This window comes from Crassostrea angulata, chromosome 3 (genome assembly GCF_025612915.1).
Source record: "Crassostrea angulata isolate pt1a10 chromosome 3, ASM2561291v2, whole genome shotgun sequence".
NCBI lineage: Eukaryota > Metazoa > Mollusca > Bivalvia > Ostreida > Ostreidae > Magallana > Magallana angulata.
In genome coordinates, this window is record NC_069113.1 from 38,519,639 (window position 1) to 38,535,604 (window position 15,966).

At 32.5% G+C, this 15,966-nt stretch overlaps 2 protein-coding genes across 2 annotated transcripts; one reads left to right on the forward strand and one right to left on the reverse strand.

Annotated features, from left to right (window-relative positions):
- Positions 1–128: 128 nt before the first annotated feature.
- LOC128177466 (protein O-mannosyl-transferase 2-like) lies at positions 129–12,647 on the forward strand. The gene is made up of 20 exons (XM_052844175.1): positions 129–479; positions 1,902–1,986; positions 2,140–2,244; positions 2,687–2,795; positions 2,899–3,007; positions 3,214–3,279; positions 3,478–3,571; positions 3,717–3,823; positions 4,151–4,233; positions 4,682–4,791; positions 5,163–5,290; positions 6,966–7,044; positions 7,426–7,577; positions 7,868–7,956; positions 8,114–8,190; positions 8,681–8,752; positions 8,922–9,078; positions 9,587–9,727; positions 10,071–10,182; positions 10,664–12,647. The coding sequence occupies exons 1-20, from the start codon at positions 205–207 to the stop codon at positions 10,767–10,769; spliced, it is 2,256 nt and encodes a 751-aa protein (XP_052700135.1). The 5' UTR covers positions 129–204; the 3' UTR covers positions 10,770–12,647.
- LOC128177467 (uncharacterized) lies at positions 12,356–15,741 on the reverse strand. The gene is made up of 4 exons (XM_052844176.1): positions 15,553–15,741; positions 14,624–14,741; positions 13,659–13,722; positions 12,356–13,315 (listed from the first exon to the last, which is right to left on the reverse strand). The coding sequence occupies exons 1-4, from the start codon at positions 15,598–15,600 to the stop codon at positions 13,204–13,206; spliced, it is 342 nt and encodes a 113-aa protein (XP_052700136.1). The 5' UTR covers positions 15,601–15,741; the 3' UTR covers positions 12,356–13,203.
- Between the last annotated feature and the right edge of the window lie 225 nt (positions 15,742–15,966).

Genomic DNA, 15,966 nt, shown 5'->3' on the forward strand with positions numbered 1-15,966 from the left:
TTATTTAAATGTGAAAAAGTATTAAATATGCGAATAACAAACGAATAGACTTTTAAGAACAATGAGACCCTACTGTACAGTCATACCTGTTTTCTGAACAACTTAGCAAACCATTTACACTTCCGGTATAAATAACACGAATTTCTTCCAGGCGTACTTTTCTTTAAAAATCATGTTAGTGATTTTCGTAATTTAAGGGAATAAATGGCTACCAAAAAGAAATCTCACGGAAAAGGGACAATTGATTCATATAAAGAATTGAAAGAAGATGTTAAAACCCGAGAGAAACGAACGAATGTTGAAGAAAAAGATGATTTGGATCTGAAAAGCAATGCCAAAAGTAACGAAATTGTGAAAGAACTAGTGGCTGACCAATCCACAACTGCTAGCACAAGAACTTATTACTCAATGTTGATATCAGTCACTTTATTATCATTGATATCAAGGCTTTATAACATCGACAAACCTGCTCATGTTTGGTAAGCATTTATAATCATCTGTATTGTAGTGTAGAAATATTTAGAGATGTACTTTTGAAGAATGCTGGAGAAAACGTACCCAGGAGAAAACGTACCCGGGAGAAAACGTACCCAATTTATAGGGTACGTTTTCTCTTGGAGAAAACGTACCCTGTGAAAATAATAAATAATGGTTTTCATGTATATTCTTAAATGAAACAAAATAAAATATACAGTGAACATTTGTAGCATTTGTTGCTGTTGTTTTTAAATGCATAGTCACGTCAGGGGATATCTCATGGAGAAACTCAAATCGATAAGGCTACTTATAAATGGATTATTAGAAGAAGTAGTCAGATAACACTTTATGACACTCAGACAGGTCATAATTTTTTGTACTTAAATAAAAGTTGCTACAATTATTATAAAGATATTATTCATAAAATGAATATATTTCTATACATCTATGCATTGAAATATGCATTAAAGTAGCATTTGAAAATTATTTAATATGTCCAACCCCTTTAAAATTATGAAGTATTAAATTCAGATATCTATAAAACTCTTACATTTCTGTATATTTATTATGCAAAATAGTATTTAAAAGTATTAAAAACTGTTAAGTAGTATAATTATGATTTTCATAGGGTACGTTTTCTCTTGGAGAAAACGTACCCGGGTATGTTTTCTCCTGGAGAAAACGTACCCTACAGATTGGGTACGTTTTCTCCTGGATACGTTTTCTCTTGGGTATGTTTTCTCCTGATACCCTTTTGAATTGGAGGTGTTATAAACTAGGACTAGTATATTGACTATATTCCACATAGACCATTCAAAGTTTAAACAGACATAATTAAGAAGAAAAACAACAACATGAGTACATACGTAGTACCTGTCAGAGTACCAAAATGTTGTACAGTAAATGATAAAGGTTTCAAACTGATTGTTCCCCCGTTTTTAAACGTAATTGTGTTGTGATAGATCACTTTGGCATTTTAGGTTATATACTTTTGTCTGGTAAGATTGATTTGTAAAAAACTAGCTTCCTTGTGAACCATGTGCCAGGAAATCAGAGGAATCCTCTCAAAATTTATTCAAATAAATGCATTTAAGTTACATGTACCAAAACCTATTTCATTTTGAAGAAATGGCCTCGTTTGTTGGTTTTTGAGACACTAATGCCTTTATGGAGCTTAGTCACTTGACTTGAAATTGGTGCATTTTCCTACTGAAGCATCACAAAGCTTTAATTTTGACACTGATTTTGCATCCCTGCAATACACCAAAATTAATATGATTTTTATTTTAAGTATAAAGGTGAACAAAAACATTCTTACTGGCAGCAGTGTTGTAAAACTACGACCGGTATATGGTCACTTGTGTAGTTGCTTTTCTGTTATTTGTGATTCTTAAAAATATTTATATGTACTCACTACTTTTCAGTTGGGATGAAACACATTTTGGAAAAATGGGCAGTTGGTACATCAAAAGAGAATTTTTCTTTGATGTCCATCCACCTTTGGGCAAGGTAATATGTATGCTTATTTTCATTTTACTATCAGACAAGAAAAAGAAAAGATTAGGAAAATAAAGAAATGTTTCTTTCTTGGAGGGATTGATGGATGGGGAAGGTCAATATTGAGAAGAGTTGATGCAATGTATTGGATTCAATCTCTTGTAGATGCTAATTGGGCTATTTGGAATTCTGACTGGTTATGATGGAGGCTTTGCCTTTGCGAAACCTGGTGATGAATATGGTGAAACTCGTTATGTTGGAATGAGAGTGGTAAGTATTTAATACTTGTAATTCAAATGATGTTTCCATCCAGATCATCCTTTAAATGATGACTGAACTTGATGAAGTTTTTCTTTTTTTCTTAAGTCCCTATCTGATCAGCTTTGTTTGAATTATTCTTATTGTTTGTCAAATCTTTAATTTACCTCTATTGTGAGTGATTTCAACTGATTTGTTAAATTGGTACATAGATGATTCAGTTTTCAAACTTCCATATATAGATATGGCCTCGAACAATCATCTTCCCAAGTCAAGTGTTTCTGATCTGCATCTCTCCTCTTGTGTGGAGCAGAGTGGACCTAAAACACTTGGCTAGCAAAGATGCAAACAATGCGCTTTGGGTAAATCCCTTGATTGGACCAGGACAATTAGTGTAGTATAGTGTGCTACCAATGTTGCCAATACTTACATTTACTTTCTGTTTTATTTACAGTGTTGTGCTATGATGGGAGCTGCTGTCGTTCCTTTGGCTTACATGTCAGTCTGGCTGCTCACCAAGTCTCTGATGTCATCACTTTTTGCAGCACTTTTAATTCTGTTAGGTATGGGCCTATACTCTACTTGACAATCATTTTGAACTCTACAACTGAAGTGTTATTAAACCATATTGCCTCAATTCAAATTTTTGAATTTTGCTTTTTTCAGATGTAGGAACATTAACCCTTTCTCGACATATTTTGCTGGACCCCATTATGATGTTCTTCATTATGATGTCTACTTATTCTCAGCTGAAGTTTCTCTCGTACCGTGACAGGTCAGCTTTAAGCTATCATCTTTGTCAATCATGCATTCAGTACCGATACTCTATAATAGCACACATTATTTACATGTATGTGTAGCTATGATTGTATCCTGAAATTTTTCTCCAACATTTTAAGGAAACTGGACAAGTATTTTCACTAAGATGTTGAATAACTAGTGATTTTATACATTTCTTCATATTTTTTTTTATTTTTACAGACCATTTTCTAGTCAGTGGTGGATTTGGTTGGCATTAACAGGGTTATTTCTTGCATCATCCATTGGGTAAGTATTTCTATAATAATACAGTTGTTTTATCAAACAAGTACATGTACTTCGTTGTAGTACAGTTATGCTTTCTTTAACTGGACAGTCATCATTACTGAAATTTTGTACAAACTAAAAAAAAACAAAAAACAATAGTATAAATTTGTACAAAAGCAGAGTGTAAAGATAAATTATATACTCCTTCTTTATTTGCAGGGTGAAATTTGTGGGTCTATTCATCATCTTGTACGTGGGAATATTAACTGTCAACGACTTGTGGAAAATATTGGGAAATCAAACCATTTCCTTGGTGAGTGTCTTCTTTGTATTTTTAAAGATATACAGTCATATATGTCTACAAATTTATGTTAAAACTACATTAAAGTTCCTTTAACATAAATTATTGGGTCCAATTTAAATACACATCTTACGACTGATACTATTTTTTGTTGCAGGTGGAGGTAGTGAAACATTTTGTGGCTCGAGCACTGTGTCTTATAATTCTTCCAATACTCGTATATATTGCAATATTTGGTGTCCATCTCAGGATTCTGAATCACAGGTGAGTAGTTTACATTAATCACATAATTAAAAACCCAAGTAGTGTACTATAACCTTACCAGTATATACAACAGGTATCATACCAAGGTAAGTACATTATAATCTTTTGATTTTATTTTAATTTTGGACACATGTTATGTATAAAAAATCAGCTCTCTAAGTTCTTCCTTCAAACTCTCTCTCTCTTTAAATTACTGGCTATAACAGTTGTATCTCAAAAATGTCCCAAAATATCTCTAAATACAAACTTCAACAGCTATCTCTTCAGATGCTATTATTAAAAAAAATATTTATCAAAAATCTTTAATCTTATGATCACTCTTTCTAGTGGCAATGGTGACGGGTTCTACAGCTCTGCCTTTCAGTCACAGCTGATTGGGAATCGCCTGTACAATGTCAGTATGCCAGAAAGTAAGTATTATAAGCATACAAGTACACGATCGCTTTCCATTTTGCAGAAAAGTGTTACTAGATAATACATATAATATGATTTGTGCACTACATTTGTATTCATGTATTGTGCCAGAAGGGATACATGTAAAAACTTCACAGAACTGTTTTCACTTTCCTTTATTGCCAGCAACCATACATTATACATGAACATGTATTATAAGTGTGGAAATATTCATTTAAAAAAAACCATATACATAATATACTGTGTATATAAAGTAAAAGATCACTTTGTTATCTGACAAACTGCATGGTCTGTCACCGAGTTGAAATATATATCAATAGATAATCAAGTGAGCTTTAATGCATATAGACATGTTTAATTTCATTATCATCTGACAAAGTAAAATTACCAGTATGAAATATTAAGCTGGGATTTCATCTTGTACAAGTGAATATATTTGTTTAGACGTAGCCTTTGGCAGTGTGATAACACTGAAGCAGAGAAGGACAGGAGGGGGGTACCTCCACTCTCACTGGCACCTGTACCCCGAGGAGCACCCACCCAGGCAGCAACAGGTAAACAAAGATATTACTCAAAAGCTATGAATGTAATAGGTTGAATACCCTTTTTGACCAAATTTTTAGATCCCAGTAATATACTTATGTGCACGTTGCACATTTTCTGACAAAGCTACAGATAAACTTACTAGATGAAAACCCTTGGAAACTAAAAGCATACTCATGTACACATTCACCAAGTCTTACTTGTTACAACCTTCCCAAAGACAACAATTATCGATATCTCATACACTCTCAGTTACTTACCTTAAATAGCATTATCAACCTATTGTTATACCGGTATTTTAAGTTTAAACTTAACTAATAAGTTTAAGTTTAATCACCTCCATGAATTTGTATTTCACAAAAAATGGCAAAATTTATTACAGATTACCACCTATGCACACAAAGACTTCAACAATGAATGGATAATCAAGCTGGCTGATCAGGAACCAAAGCAAGATGATCCGGTTCAGCTGGTTGTGTCTGGAGATCTGGTCCGACTAGAGCACAGAGAGTAAGAGACTTGTCTTAATTATTCATACTACATGTAGTAACACTGTGTGTAGGATTAAAACAGAAAAACATCTATAGTGGTCACTCCTGTTAGACCTGTATGTGCAGTCAAAATTGATCAATGATCAAGTCAAATGAAGCACAGAGAGTAAGAAACTCATCTTATTTAAAGGAAGTGAACATGAAAAAATTATCAAGGGTTCAAATTTGTCTGTTTTATGTGTATAATGATATCTGAAAACCGTTTAGACAGAGCTTTCCTCAGTAAAAAGATATACCACTTAGAATAACTAATTCTTGCAATCCATGAGCGCTGCCATATTGTTAAAATCATTACCTCCCTGCTGGGTTATCTCTAAGCATCTAAGAGAGGGCAGCACTGATGCTGCCGTCAGTGAGACACATTGCATTTTTACACACGTTTAGTAACAGATAAAATGCCATCATCAAAATGTGAATTGAAACTTGAAAGGAATGTAAAGAGTTGTCATTTTAAACACTGTTTATGGAGGAAGATTTTGGATCTCAGAATGATGCATTCCCACCAGCAGTTAATGTGACATGTAACTAGAATGGAATGTCCGTGGATCAGTCTTATTGTGACCTATTTTTTCTTGCACTTTCTTGTTTATGAGTTTGAACATTATGTGTGCTACATAAATGAGCACACAAGGTGCATTGCACAGCATCCTGACTTTTAAAAAGTGTCTTAGTCCTGTTATTCTTCTGACAGCATAAACAGAACCGGGGTACATATCATCAAGATCTTATGTATCAAAAAAACAAATCAGAAAAATTTCCAGGGCATTTAAATAAAAAGTAACGGTAAGAAACCCCACAAAGAAAATGAAATTACAATTTTATATTAATTTAAATTGAAATCTAAAAACAGCATTTTATTTATGTAAACACTGACTGTCACATCTCCGTACAAACATCTGGAATGTGATGGTCTTGTATTTCACAAATTAATTTATCTATTCATTTTTGTACAAATCATAAATAGTTATCTGAGCTTCATTTATAGAAATGTACTAAATCCTTGTCTTCTCATGACAGTACACAAAATTTTTCTTCACATCAAGGCATATTTTTTCTTCGTAACTTTTATCAACTCTGTACATAAACACTGGCCTAGTTCCAACATTGACCCAGTCACCAGCAGCAATGTGGCTTATCTACGTCAGAGAACAGATGCATGCTGGGGAATAATGGATTACCTCCATAAACCTTTCACTGAGAGTGTTAAATTGATAAAATCTCTTGATAGAAATAAACAAAAAGGTAACAGACTTCATTTTTAAGTTTCAAAAGGCTTTTAAAAGTTATTAAGCAACAATTATTTTTTTCATGTTCACTTCCTTTAAGGTACATGCAACTGTTAATACAAAATGGAAACATATACCGTAGGTGTATGACCTGAAAACTGATCAATGATGAAGTCTATGGAGCACAGAGATTAAGAGTCATATCTCATTGATACATGGGCACATGTGTACAAACACTGAAGGATTAAAATAGAAACATATACTTGCCTCATTTATGACTTACTACAAAGAAAAAGATCTCTTTCAGATACTCTTATTTTGAAGCCTTTTAAAGAGTACAATATGTATTGATTCACAGAATATTTCAGAAATTATTTCGATTATTAACCTGTTCCATTGATTCTTTAGAACCCGGAGAAACCTGCACAGCCACCATGAGCCGGCGCCACTCAGCAGGAGACAATTCCAGGTGTCTGGATATGGAGTGGTGAGTGCTTATTCCTCTATATCCAAACAGCAGTTACTGATGGAATCTCAACATGTCATGCGATATGATAAAAAAAATATGATCCCAGTTATTGTGAACCAATTTTTTTTTCAATCTATGTATACCAGTAGTAATTAACTCATTTACCTTAAAGTTATGAATTTCAAACGAAATAGTGAGTTTCACTGATATCATTTCTTATGGGTATCCTGACTATCCATCAATGAACTGAAATACTGATTGGGTTTATATGTACATTATATTAATTATATATAGGTTCTGTTAATATGAATATCGATCAAATTTAATAGAAAATGGTTTTAACTGGAGTACTTTAATATTGAGTTGACATAAACTGGTACATGTATGTCTGTCTTACAGAATGGTTCAGGAGATGCCAATGATGTGTGGGTGGTGGAGGTGGTGGGGTCACCCCCAGGGACGGTCATCCAGACAGCTAAGTCACGACTGCGTTTTATTCACTACCACGTCAGATGTCTTCTGCACTCTCACGACAAGAAACTTCCCAAATGGTAGGAAGAGGTTTACAGTATATGTAAAAAGTTTAAAAGGAATTTACACACAGAAAAAGTATCAATTCTTCACATAGCAATGGTGTTGATTACTTACAGTGAAGCTCTGTTGATTTTTAACTGAATTAAGTTGTACAGTTGCCTATAATTTTAAGGTTTGAGATTACCCCCTCAAAAGCATCCCATAGAAACTTTTTCTTTGATGATTCAAAGCTTTTGATTTTTGTAAAATAAGATTTTCTGTAAAACATTTCATTTGGTTACTTGATATTAATGTTTGTGTATTTTAGGGGATGGGATCAGTTGGAGGCCACATGTAATCCCAACATGAGAGAACCAAAGGCCTTGTGGAGTGTGGAGGAAATAACAGACAACAGATGTAAGGATCATACATGTACTTGCTCCATAGACTGTGTGACAAAGATTAAATTTGGTCTAATTATTTAAAAAAAAAAATTAAGTGTAATTTTACCTCAAATGAAAAAGGCATACAAGTATTTACATGTACATGTTAATAATGTGCTCTTTCATTTCAGTACCCAATGCCAGCTTTGAAATTTATTCTCCATCATTTACGGAGAGGTTTATGGAGAGCCATGCAGTTATGACTCAGGTGATAATGCAATGAAACATGTTAATATACACTTACAAATATACATGTATAATGTCATATACATGTTCAGGTATGTGATATAAACTAGTTGTCTACAAAAAGAGTATTAGACACATATATTTCCAGGAAACAACAATTTTCAGAAAATTAAAATCTGCTTCAGCAATTTGAAATGTTTGACTAATGGCATCATTATTCTTCACTTCTTATTTTCAATTCTCTTGAATTCATGTTTGATTCTTCACTTAAGTGTTACTGAAATTGTTATCTGCATTTGCAGATCTAGGTTTGGGGGGGGGTGGTCTGGATCTAAATAAATTCTAGTAAAGTTACAGAAAATAGGACTTGGACCCCCCCCCCCTTCCCCAGGAAAAATTTTCTATATCCACTCAAGATCTGTGATAATTACTTTGTATCTAATAAGTAACGGTAAAGTTTCCTAAGTGTCAAAGCTGTTCATTAAATAATTAAACTTAATTTTTGTTTACAGGGAAATAGTGGCCTAAAGCCCAAAGAAGGGGAGATCACATCGAGACCTTGGCAGTGGCCTATTGACTTCAGAGTAAGTGTATATACACTGTACCGGAACAATGTATAAACACCAACATTAATACCTCTCCTGTATTTTTACAAAGAAACATGTACTGATGCACACGAATAAAATGCACATTTAGTATATGACATCGGTATTTTGAATTCAGCAAAACTAAGGTTTGATAAAATCTTTTCAGGGGCAGATATTCTCTGGGAACAACCATAGGATCTACCTGTTGGGGAATCCTATCATATTCTGGGGCTGTCTGGTGGCTCATGTTTTGTTTGTTGTGTATTATTTGGCCCATGCAGTCAAAGCCAAGAGAGGGCATAAGGAAAACAAAGCTTGGACAGGTAACTGCTTAATATGTTGAGAATAGTTGGGAAATAATGAAAAAGGTGAACTCTATGTGAGTGCATTTGATGTGTGTTCGATACAATTAAGGCCACTACAGGGGTATTTCAAACCCAATTGACTACAAATTTTTATTTTAAATGTCTGATAATTAAAGATATAATGTTTTTAGAGCAATATTTGCCCCTTTTGATTTTACCGCTTTTGCCCTCTTTGTCAGCATGCGAATTTAAGACGGGGTGATTTCCAATGTTGAAAATTTTCTCTCTTGAAACATAGCTGTGTCTGGGTGAATTCAAGAGGGGGCAAAACTGTTTGCAAGTGTAAAAAGGGTGAAAATTACACAGGGGCATAAATAACCCTGTATACAGTAGAAGTTAAAATACAAGAAGAAACAATGGAAAGGTCTGCGAACATCAATTATTACATGCGATTCCAAGTGTTAAAATGTAGCTTTCTGAAAATAGTAACTATGGAATAATTCTACTATGTTATTTTTATTTACAGAGCACAAGGAGACCATCTTTTCAGCCTGTTGGTGGCTGCTCCTGGGCTGGGCCCTGCATTATCTCCCCTTCTGGCCAATGACAAGAGTACTGTATTTTCATCATTACTTCCCCGCCTTTCTGTTCAGTGCTATGTTGACAGGTAAAACATTTTGTTCTACATGTACACTTTTAAATTATTGCTGTAGATTCTGTATAATGGATCAGAATATGCTTGACAGTATATGATTAATGGAATGTACCCAGTACATGTATCTGATACCTTTATTTAAATGCATTGAAGTTTTGAAAAAATCAAAACAAAACAAAAAAACCACCACAAAAACATGTTGCTCCCCAAACTATTTAATTGATACCACAAAGTGTGCTATTAAATTATGTTGTACAATTATTGTTTTGGAGTTTTGTAATTCCATGTAAACAAAATATTGGCAGTTAATATTTATTGAGTGCTACACACAATGACCTGGTCTCTGTATTTGTAGGTGTGATTCTGGACCACACTATGATCCTGCTGATCACTCTAGTCCCTGACAGCATGGGCAGCATGGTGTTTCATACTGTAGTGGGCAGCATAACATCTGGTCTTATACTCAGGTAGGATATACGCACCACATAATTACATGTACTCTTTTATGATGGTCATTCAAGGAGTGTGAATAATGTAAAATTTAATTGATTTGAACATATTTTTATTGCACAAAATACAATTGGGATTGGGCACAAGTTCTATAACTTAGACCGCCCTCTCCCAAGAATTTAATTACTTTCTTGCATAACTGTTGAAAACTTTAAAGATAAGAAAATATTGGACCAATCCAATCTTTCATTAAATATTTCTGAGGTTTATCGGGAACACTACCATGTAATGCATTACAACATTAATGAACGATATTAATGTATGTGGTATGTACCAAATGGAATAAAGCCTTTTTTGAAAAAGAAAATGGTTGATACAACCTCTTGATATGGTTTGTAAAATACAGTGTTGATTGTAGATCTAGAAGCTGATTTACAGTATGCAAATACATGACTGTATGTAAGTTTGTGTCCAGTCTTGTTGTTTTTTCTGTTGCAGCTTTTACCTGTTTTCACCTTTGACCTATGGCATGGATGGTCCTGTGTCACATGAGGAAGACAGCAAGTGGGCAGGACTCAAGTGGCTGAGGTCTTGGGATATCTAGTTCATGAAGTACTGAAATTTCCCAACATTCCATGCAAAATTTTAAAAAGTTTTATTGTCTTAAATATTATTTTTCATAATAAAAAAAACAATTGGTAAGTGCTAATATCTTATGAATATGTTTTTATAGTGTGTGGATTCCAGAGATCTATGATAAAAATACATGTATTATTTTTTCTGAAAATTTCAGTTTTTATGTTTTTATTATACAAATGCTTTAGCTGATTTGCAGAAAAATGCATTTCAAATATGTGATATTTACAAATGTACATGTATATATATGACTAAATTATTGTTCAGAATCGAAACAGTCGAGCAAATGAATTTAAAAGGTTGTAAAAGCTTGTTATACAATATCCAAACTGTGCAATACTTTAGATTGCAAATATATAACATGGATTTTATGCATACGCAATTTATATACGTGTACAATTACTTAATAGGTAGCTATTGAATTGGTTTAGAAAAGTGTTGATCTTTGTGCCATGATGTTTTTAACTTTACTCGAAGTATATGCAGTCTGCAATGAAAATCATAATTTACAAAAATTAAAATGGATGTTAAACTGTAAAAGCTATCATCAGTTATTAATCATAATTCAAAAACTTTTTTACTCAAAACCTTAGATGTAAATAGATGTGTAACAAACATTCTCTCAGTTCATAGACTGTACTATTCGTCTGTTTAAAACTATAATATGAAATAATTTAGTCATTGAATATTACTAATATTGCATTTAATTATATTCATATACAATTTTCAATGAAATAGATTAAATTTTTCAATATTTTTACATTTATATTTTGTGTTATAGAGTAGTCTTAGTATAGCTAGTTTCTAACAATGTATTTTTATTGTAGAAGTTAGCATTTTGTAAAATTAACAAAGATTTCTGGCAGGTTCAGAAAAATGAAATATTTTGAAATCATATTGGATTTAATTTATTTTCAATGAAGTTAAAACTTTGATTCTCATAATAAATTATTTTGATAAAGAATTGTGTGCATTTTCACCCTAACAAGTACTTAATATTGGTCTGTACATATTATTGAACATTATTGATGAGGAAGAATCTCATGGTCTCCTTGGATAGTTTGTGACGACAAGAATATATTTTGAATGAAATACCTGCAACATGTACTGTATATGCAATGTGCTCTATGTAAAACTAGCTATCATGTGTAACAAAACATTTTTACAAACGAGTAAAATAATTTCAGTAGATTTTTTTCCATGCATATGAAATTTGGTTCACAGGGTTGTACATGTAGTTGAAAAGTTATTGTCTTGTTTTTGAAAAATAATTTCTTTATTTTATACATACTGAAATATTTGGTGATGGTTTGCAAAATTTTGATGTATGAATAATTCAACCATTTCAAGCACATATCTATGACATCTTTTAATATTATACCAAAGAAAAAGGGTTTGAATTGTTACATACTCAACTACCATATACTAGATGGCTTTTTTTCATTCCATTTAATATTGAGTTAAAAAACATCAATGAATTTGTGCCAACAATTTATGTTACCTTATTTACCAGGTACATTTTGACAGACCACCAATATCTAGTCAAAGTCTCTCTTATGGTTCACACCATCAAGCATCTATTTGTATACTTTCTGGGAAATCTTAATGAGAAATATTTTGACAGAATCCTTCAACTTATGCACAATAGTTTTTTTTACTTAGCCTGATACAGAGGGCTTAAGCTTTGTTATTGTAATTAGTTTTTTGAATAGTGCACACCACCATAATCTAATGTGATGGAGACATTTATTTTTGTCAACAACTCATTTTGTATTTATTATGCAATATATTTGTCCTCTTGCTGAGTTTTTCGATAACCGATTCAAATAAAATGCATTTTAATATGGCTGAGCTGTATGTGTAGATGTTTTACATTTAATAAATTTTATATGAAGTTCAGACAAATTGCTTTTGATTACAGGTAGATATCCAGTGAATAAAACTGGTTCATACCATTTCAGTATGCTATAGAAGACTTACCAATAAATATATAAATTTCTTTGGTACCATATGTTACTGAAAATTATTATAATCTTATTGATGAAACTATTTCAGAAATACATTAGGGTTTTATACAATAAAAAAGTTTTTTAAATGAATTTAAAACATTACATGTATTTAAAATTAACTTTACTCAGGTGTAATGGGGGAAAAAAAATAGCTAAGTTTTCTTAATACAAGAAGTTTATTTTTCTTCACACACAATGTACATGTACAATGAATATACATGCATACCGGTACATAAACTGTCTTAACTCACTGTATATAAATTATAATCCAGTGCACTTGGTATGATAGTAAATCCATCACACCTTATAGTTGTCTGCATCCAAACTTTCAAATCACTTTATCCATAGTCATCATCAAAAAACAAGGTTTTAAAATAGAATTACATGTCAAAGTTAGTCTGAATCATCCAGCTGAATTGATCCTTCTGTATATAACACTTCATTATTTTTTATTTTTTGAACATATTTCCTGTAACGGTCGTAATCTCTGTAACCCAAATATAATCTGCAAATGAAAAAAAAATTAACTGATAACTGTACAAATTATAGTGAGTAATGTGGATACATGTTTTGTATGCATTTTCTAGCAGAAGCAATTGTAGAATTATGTGAAAATAAACACTATTACATTAATTCTCATTTTGGCACAGAAGTACCATTGATAATTACCCCTTTATATGGTATATCTTTTATGTGAAAAATCAGCATTTTACAATGTGACTTAGAAAAAACTAAATGCAAAAGACGGAACTTTTTTGTAAGGCTGCTCTAATACATATTAAGTACTTATGTTGGTTTGAAACTTTATTATAATTTTATTCAAACATCTATTCTAATGATAGACTTACGACGTTCCAAAGTAAGTGCCCACAAATGAAATGCTTCCAACTAATACTCCTTTTCGCAAGTTACCTGTGAAGAAAAAAAATTCTGCTAAGTTCAAACACAAAAATTCAAAAACACAGCAAATAACCACTTGAGGTTAGGTTTGTGGTTACAGGGAGATAACTCACACATTTTCATCGTGATGTAACACCATCTACCCTTTATTTTAGCTATGACGTCAAAATTTATATGATGTCATAATTGTTTTCAGTTGTTTTTTTTATTTTGCGGGGTTTTGCAGTTTCAATGGAAAAAAAAAACAGGACTCAAGCGTTATATCAATTTCCACAAAAACAAAGTCCGCATCATATGGTTTTGAATAGTGTTTTAGAGCCATCAGATTAAACATATTTTAAGATACGTTTTTCCTGAAATTGGTGGACTTGGAAAGGTTTCAAATAAGAAGTTTTCATTTACATAATAGTAGTCCAAATTTAAGACTTTTGTTGCATTTTATTCTGTTTTTAGATAGTTCATCAGAAATTAATAAAAGTGAATCATGATGTAAATAGTGACATTATTTGTGAACATTCTAAGCATAAATAACCCCCATAATAGTGACATATAAAATATACATATTTGTACGAAATTGTTTACATTTCATCAACATGAAAATTGGAAATCATGAACTTTGACCTCTTGTAGTTATGAAACTGGACGGGCAAAATGATTTGAATTTCACGAGAAAAAAGACTTTAGTAAAGTGAACAAAATGGTTTGTAACTTTGGTACAACTTCTTAAAAATGCAAGCCGCAAACCTTACCTTAAATTGTTAACAAAAATTTGAACTTGTATACTTTTTCATTTAATAGTTATGAAAGAGCAAACAACTTTTAAAAGTTAGCCTTAGGACATACTGTTATTACTGGTATTTTAAATGTATAGTTAGTAAAAACATTTGTAATTTGACTTATATATCTGTCTTACTTGTAAAAAGAAAATATCCCATTGATGACGAAAACAATGCTATTAAAGAATTTCGTAAAGAAACTCTCATATAGGGAATCGTGTTGGCATCAATTCCAAAGATGACCACTCTTTTTCTCTGAAAAAAAATCATCAAAACTTTTCAATTAGTATTTTGATTAATGATATTCACTTAATGCTGCTTGGCAGTAATAAATATTACTAATACAAGCAATATGTAGTTCATCCTCTTACACAGTCTTGGTACCAACTGACCAAGACATGCATATGATATAGTGAGTGCAGCTTGCCGGTAGAGATGCCGGCAAGCACTGCAAGCTCTAACAACAACACATGGGTGAAGAGAAAATTCAAACTATTGCTCCCTTTTCTGTTGACAGATCCATAACAACAATTTGGTGGGAACATTGTTACTTCGAAGAAAATTGTTGGGTGATGTCTGCTCTACTAACATGATGCCACGATGGCTAGCCTAACCATAATGAATTAATAGAAAAGCTGATCCAACTGACTCTTTCATGATAACTGGAGTACTGCTCTTTTGCAGGGCAAATTTTTACACTTTCTGAAGTTTTAGTAAGTAAATAATTAAATGACGTAAATGAAATAATTGAAGTTATGTCACTGGTGTAATTTTGCCCTGCAAAAGAGCAGTACTGCAGTTATTCTCTTTTGAGAAGTGGACAGGCATAGCCTACATCCTGTCCACTTCTCAAAAGAGAATATACTGCAGTTAGCGTGAAGGGCTCTCCTTTGCCTGTTTAAAATGAATCTGATAGTGAATATGTGATCATGTTATTGACTTATGCTGCGCTCGCCCCAACATATTTATCATAAATAACATTACTACACTATACAGAAAACATTTCATAGAATGTCTATTTACGTAACCGCAGTGTTGTAAGAGACATGTCTCTGGAATAACAAACCTTTGTGTTTTTCTCTCCTTCATGGACAACGGACGCAACCTCCGACATTTTCAACAACAAAAAACTTCAACTAATCAGTGTGGTTTACATTTGACTGCTTGACGATTTGAAGGTAAAAGTCGTATGAAACGAGAGAGACAGTAAGTCACAGTTCACATTGAAAACACAAACAGGAAAATACGATACCTATGTAAAAAGAAAAGCCAACACGTGTTAACCAGAGGTATCCGGTAAATTAGAATGCTGGAAAAAAGGGACCGGGGAGGGGGTTGGGTTAAGCTATAATATATTAAATATCTTTATTTAACTTCTTTTCTTTTTTTGTATGTACATAGTATATTCATACTATATGTTCATAGAAATAATGAAACAATTAGGCATTCAGACCTTGTATATACGTCCTGGCGAAACAGA

What these genes read in the sequence shown, in the direction of transcription:
- LOC128177467 (XM_052844176.1), bottom strand. Translation starts at nt 15,600, where the DNA reads ATGTCGGAGGTTGCGTCCGTTGTCCATGAAGGAGAGAAAAACACAAAG. An exon ending in GGGATATTTTCTTTTTACAA is followed by an intron (nt 13,723 to 14,623) that starts GTAAGACAGATA and finishes TTTTCTTCACAG; the next exon opens with GTAACTTGCGAAAAGGAGTA. An exon ending in GGCACTTACTTTGGAACGTC is followed by an intron (nt 13,316 to 13,658) that starts GTAAGTCTATCA and finishes TTTCATTTGCAG; the next exon opens with ATTATATTTGGGTTACAGAG.
- LOC128177466 (XM_052844175.1), top strand. Translation starts at nt 205, where the DNA reads ATGGCTACCAAAAAGAAATCTCACGGAAAAGGGACAATTGATTCATAT. An exon ending in TCCATCCACCTTTGGGCAAG is followed by an intron (nt 1,987 to 2,139) that starts GTAATATGTATG and finishes AATCTCTTGTAG; the next exon opens with ATGCTAATTGGGCTATTTGG. An exon ending in AGGTGTCTGGATATGGAGTG is followed by an intron (nt 7,045 to 7,425) that starts GTGAGTGCTTAT and finishes TCTGTCTTACAG; the next exon opens with AATGGTTCAGGAGATGCCAA.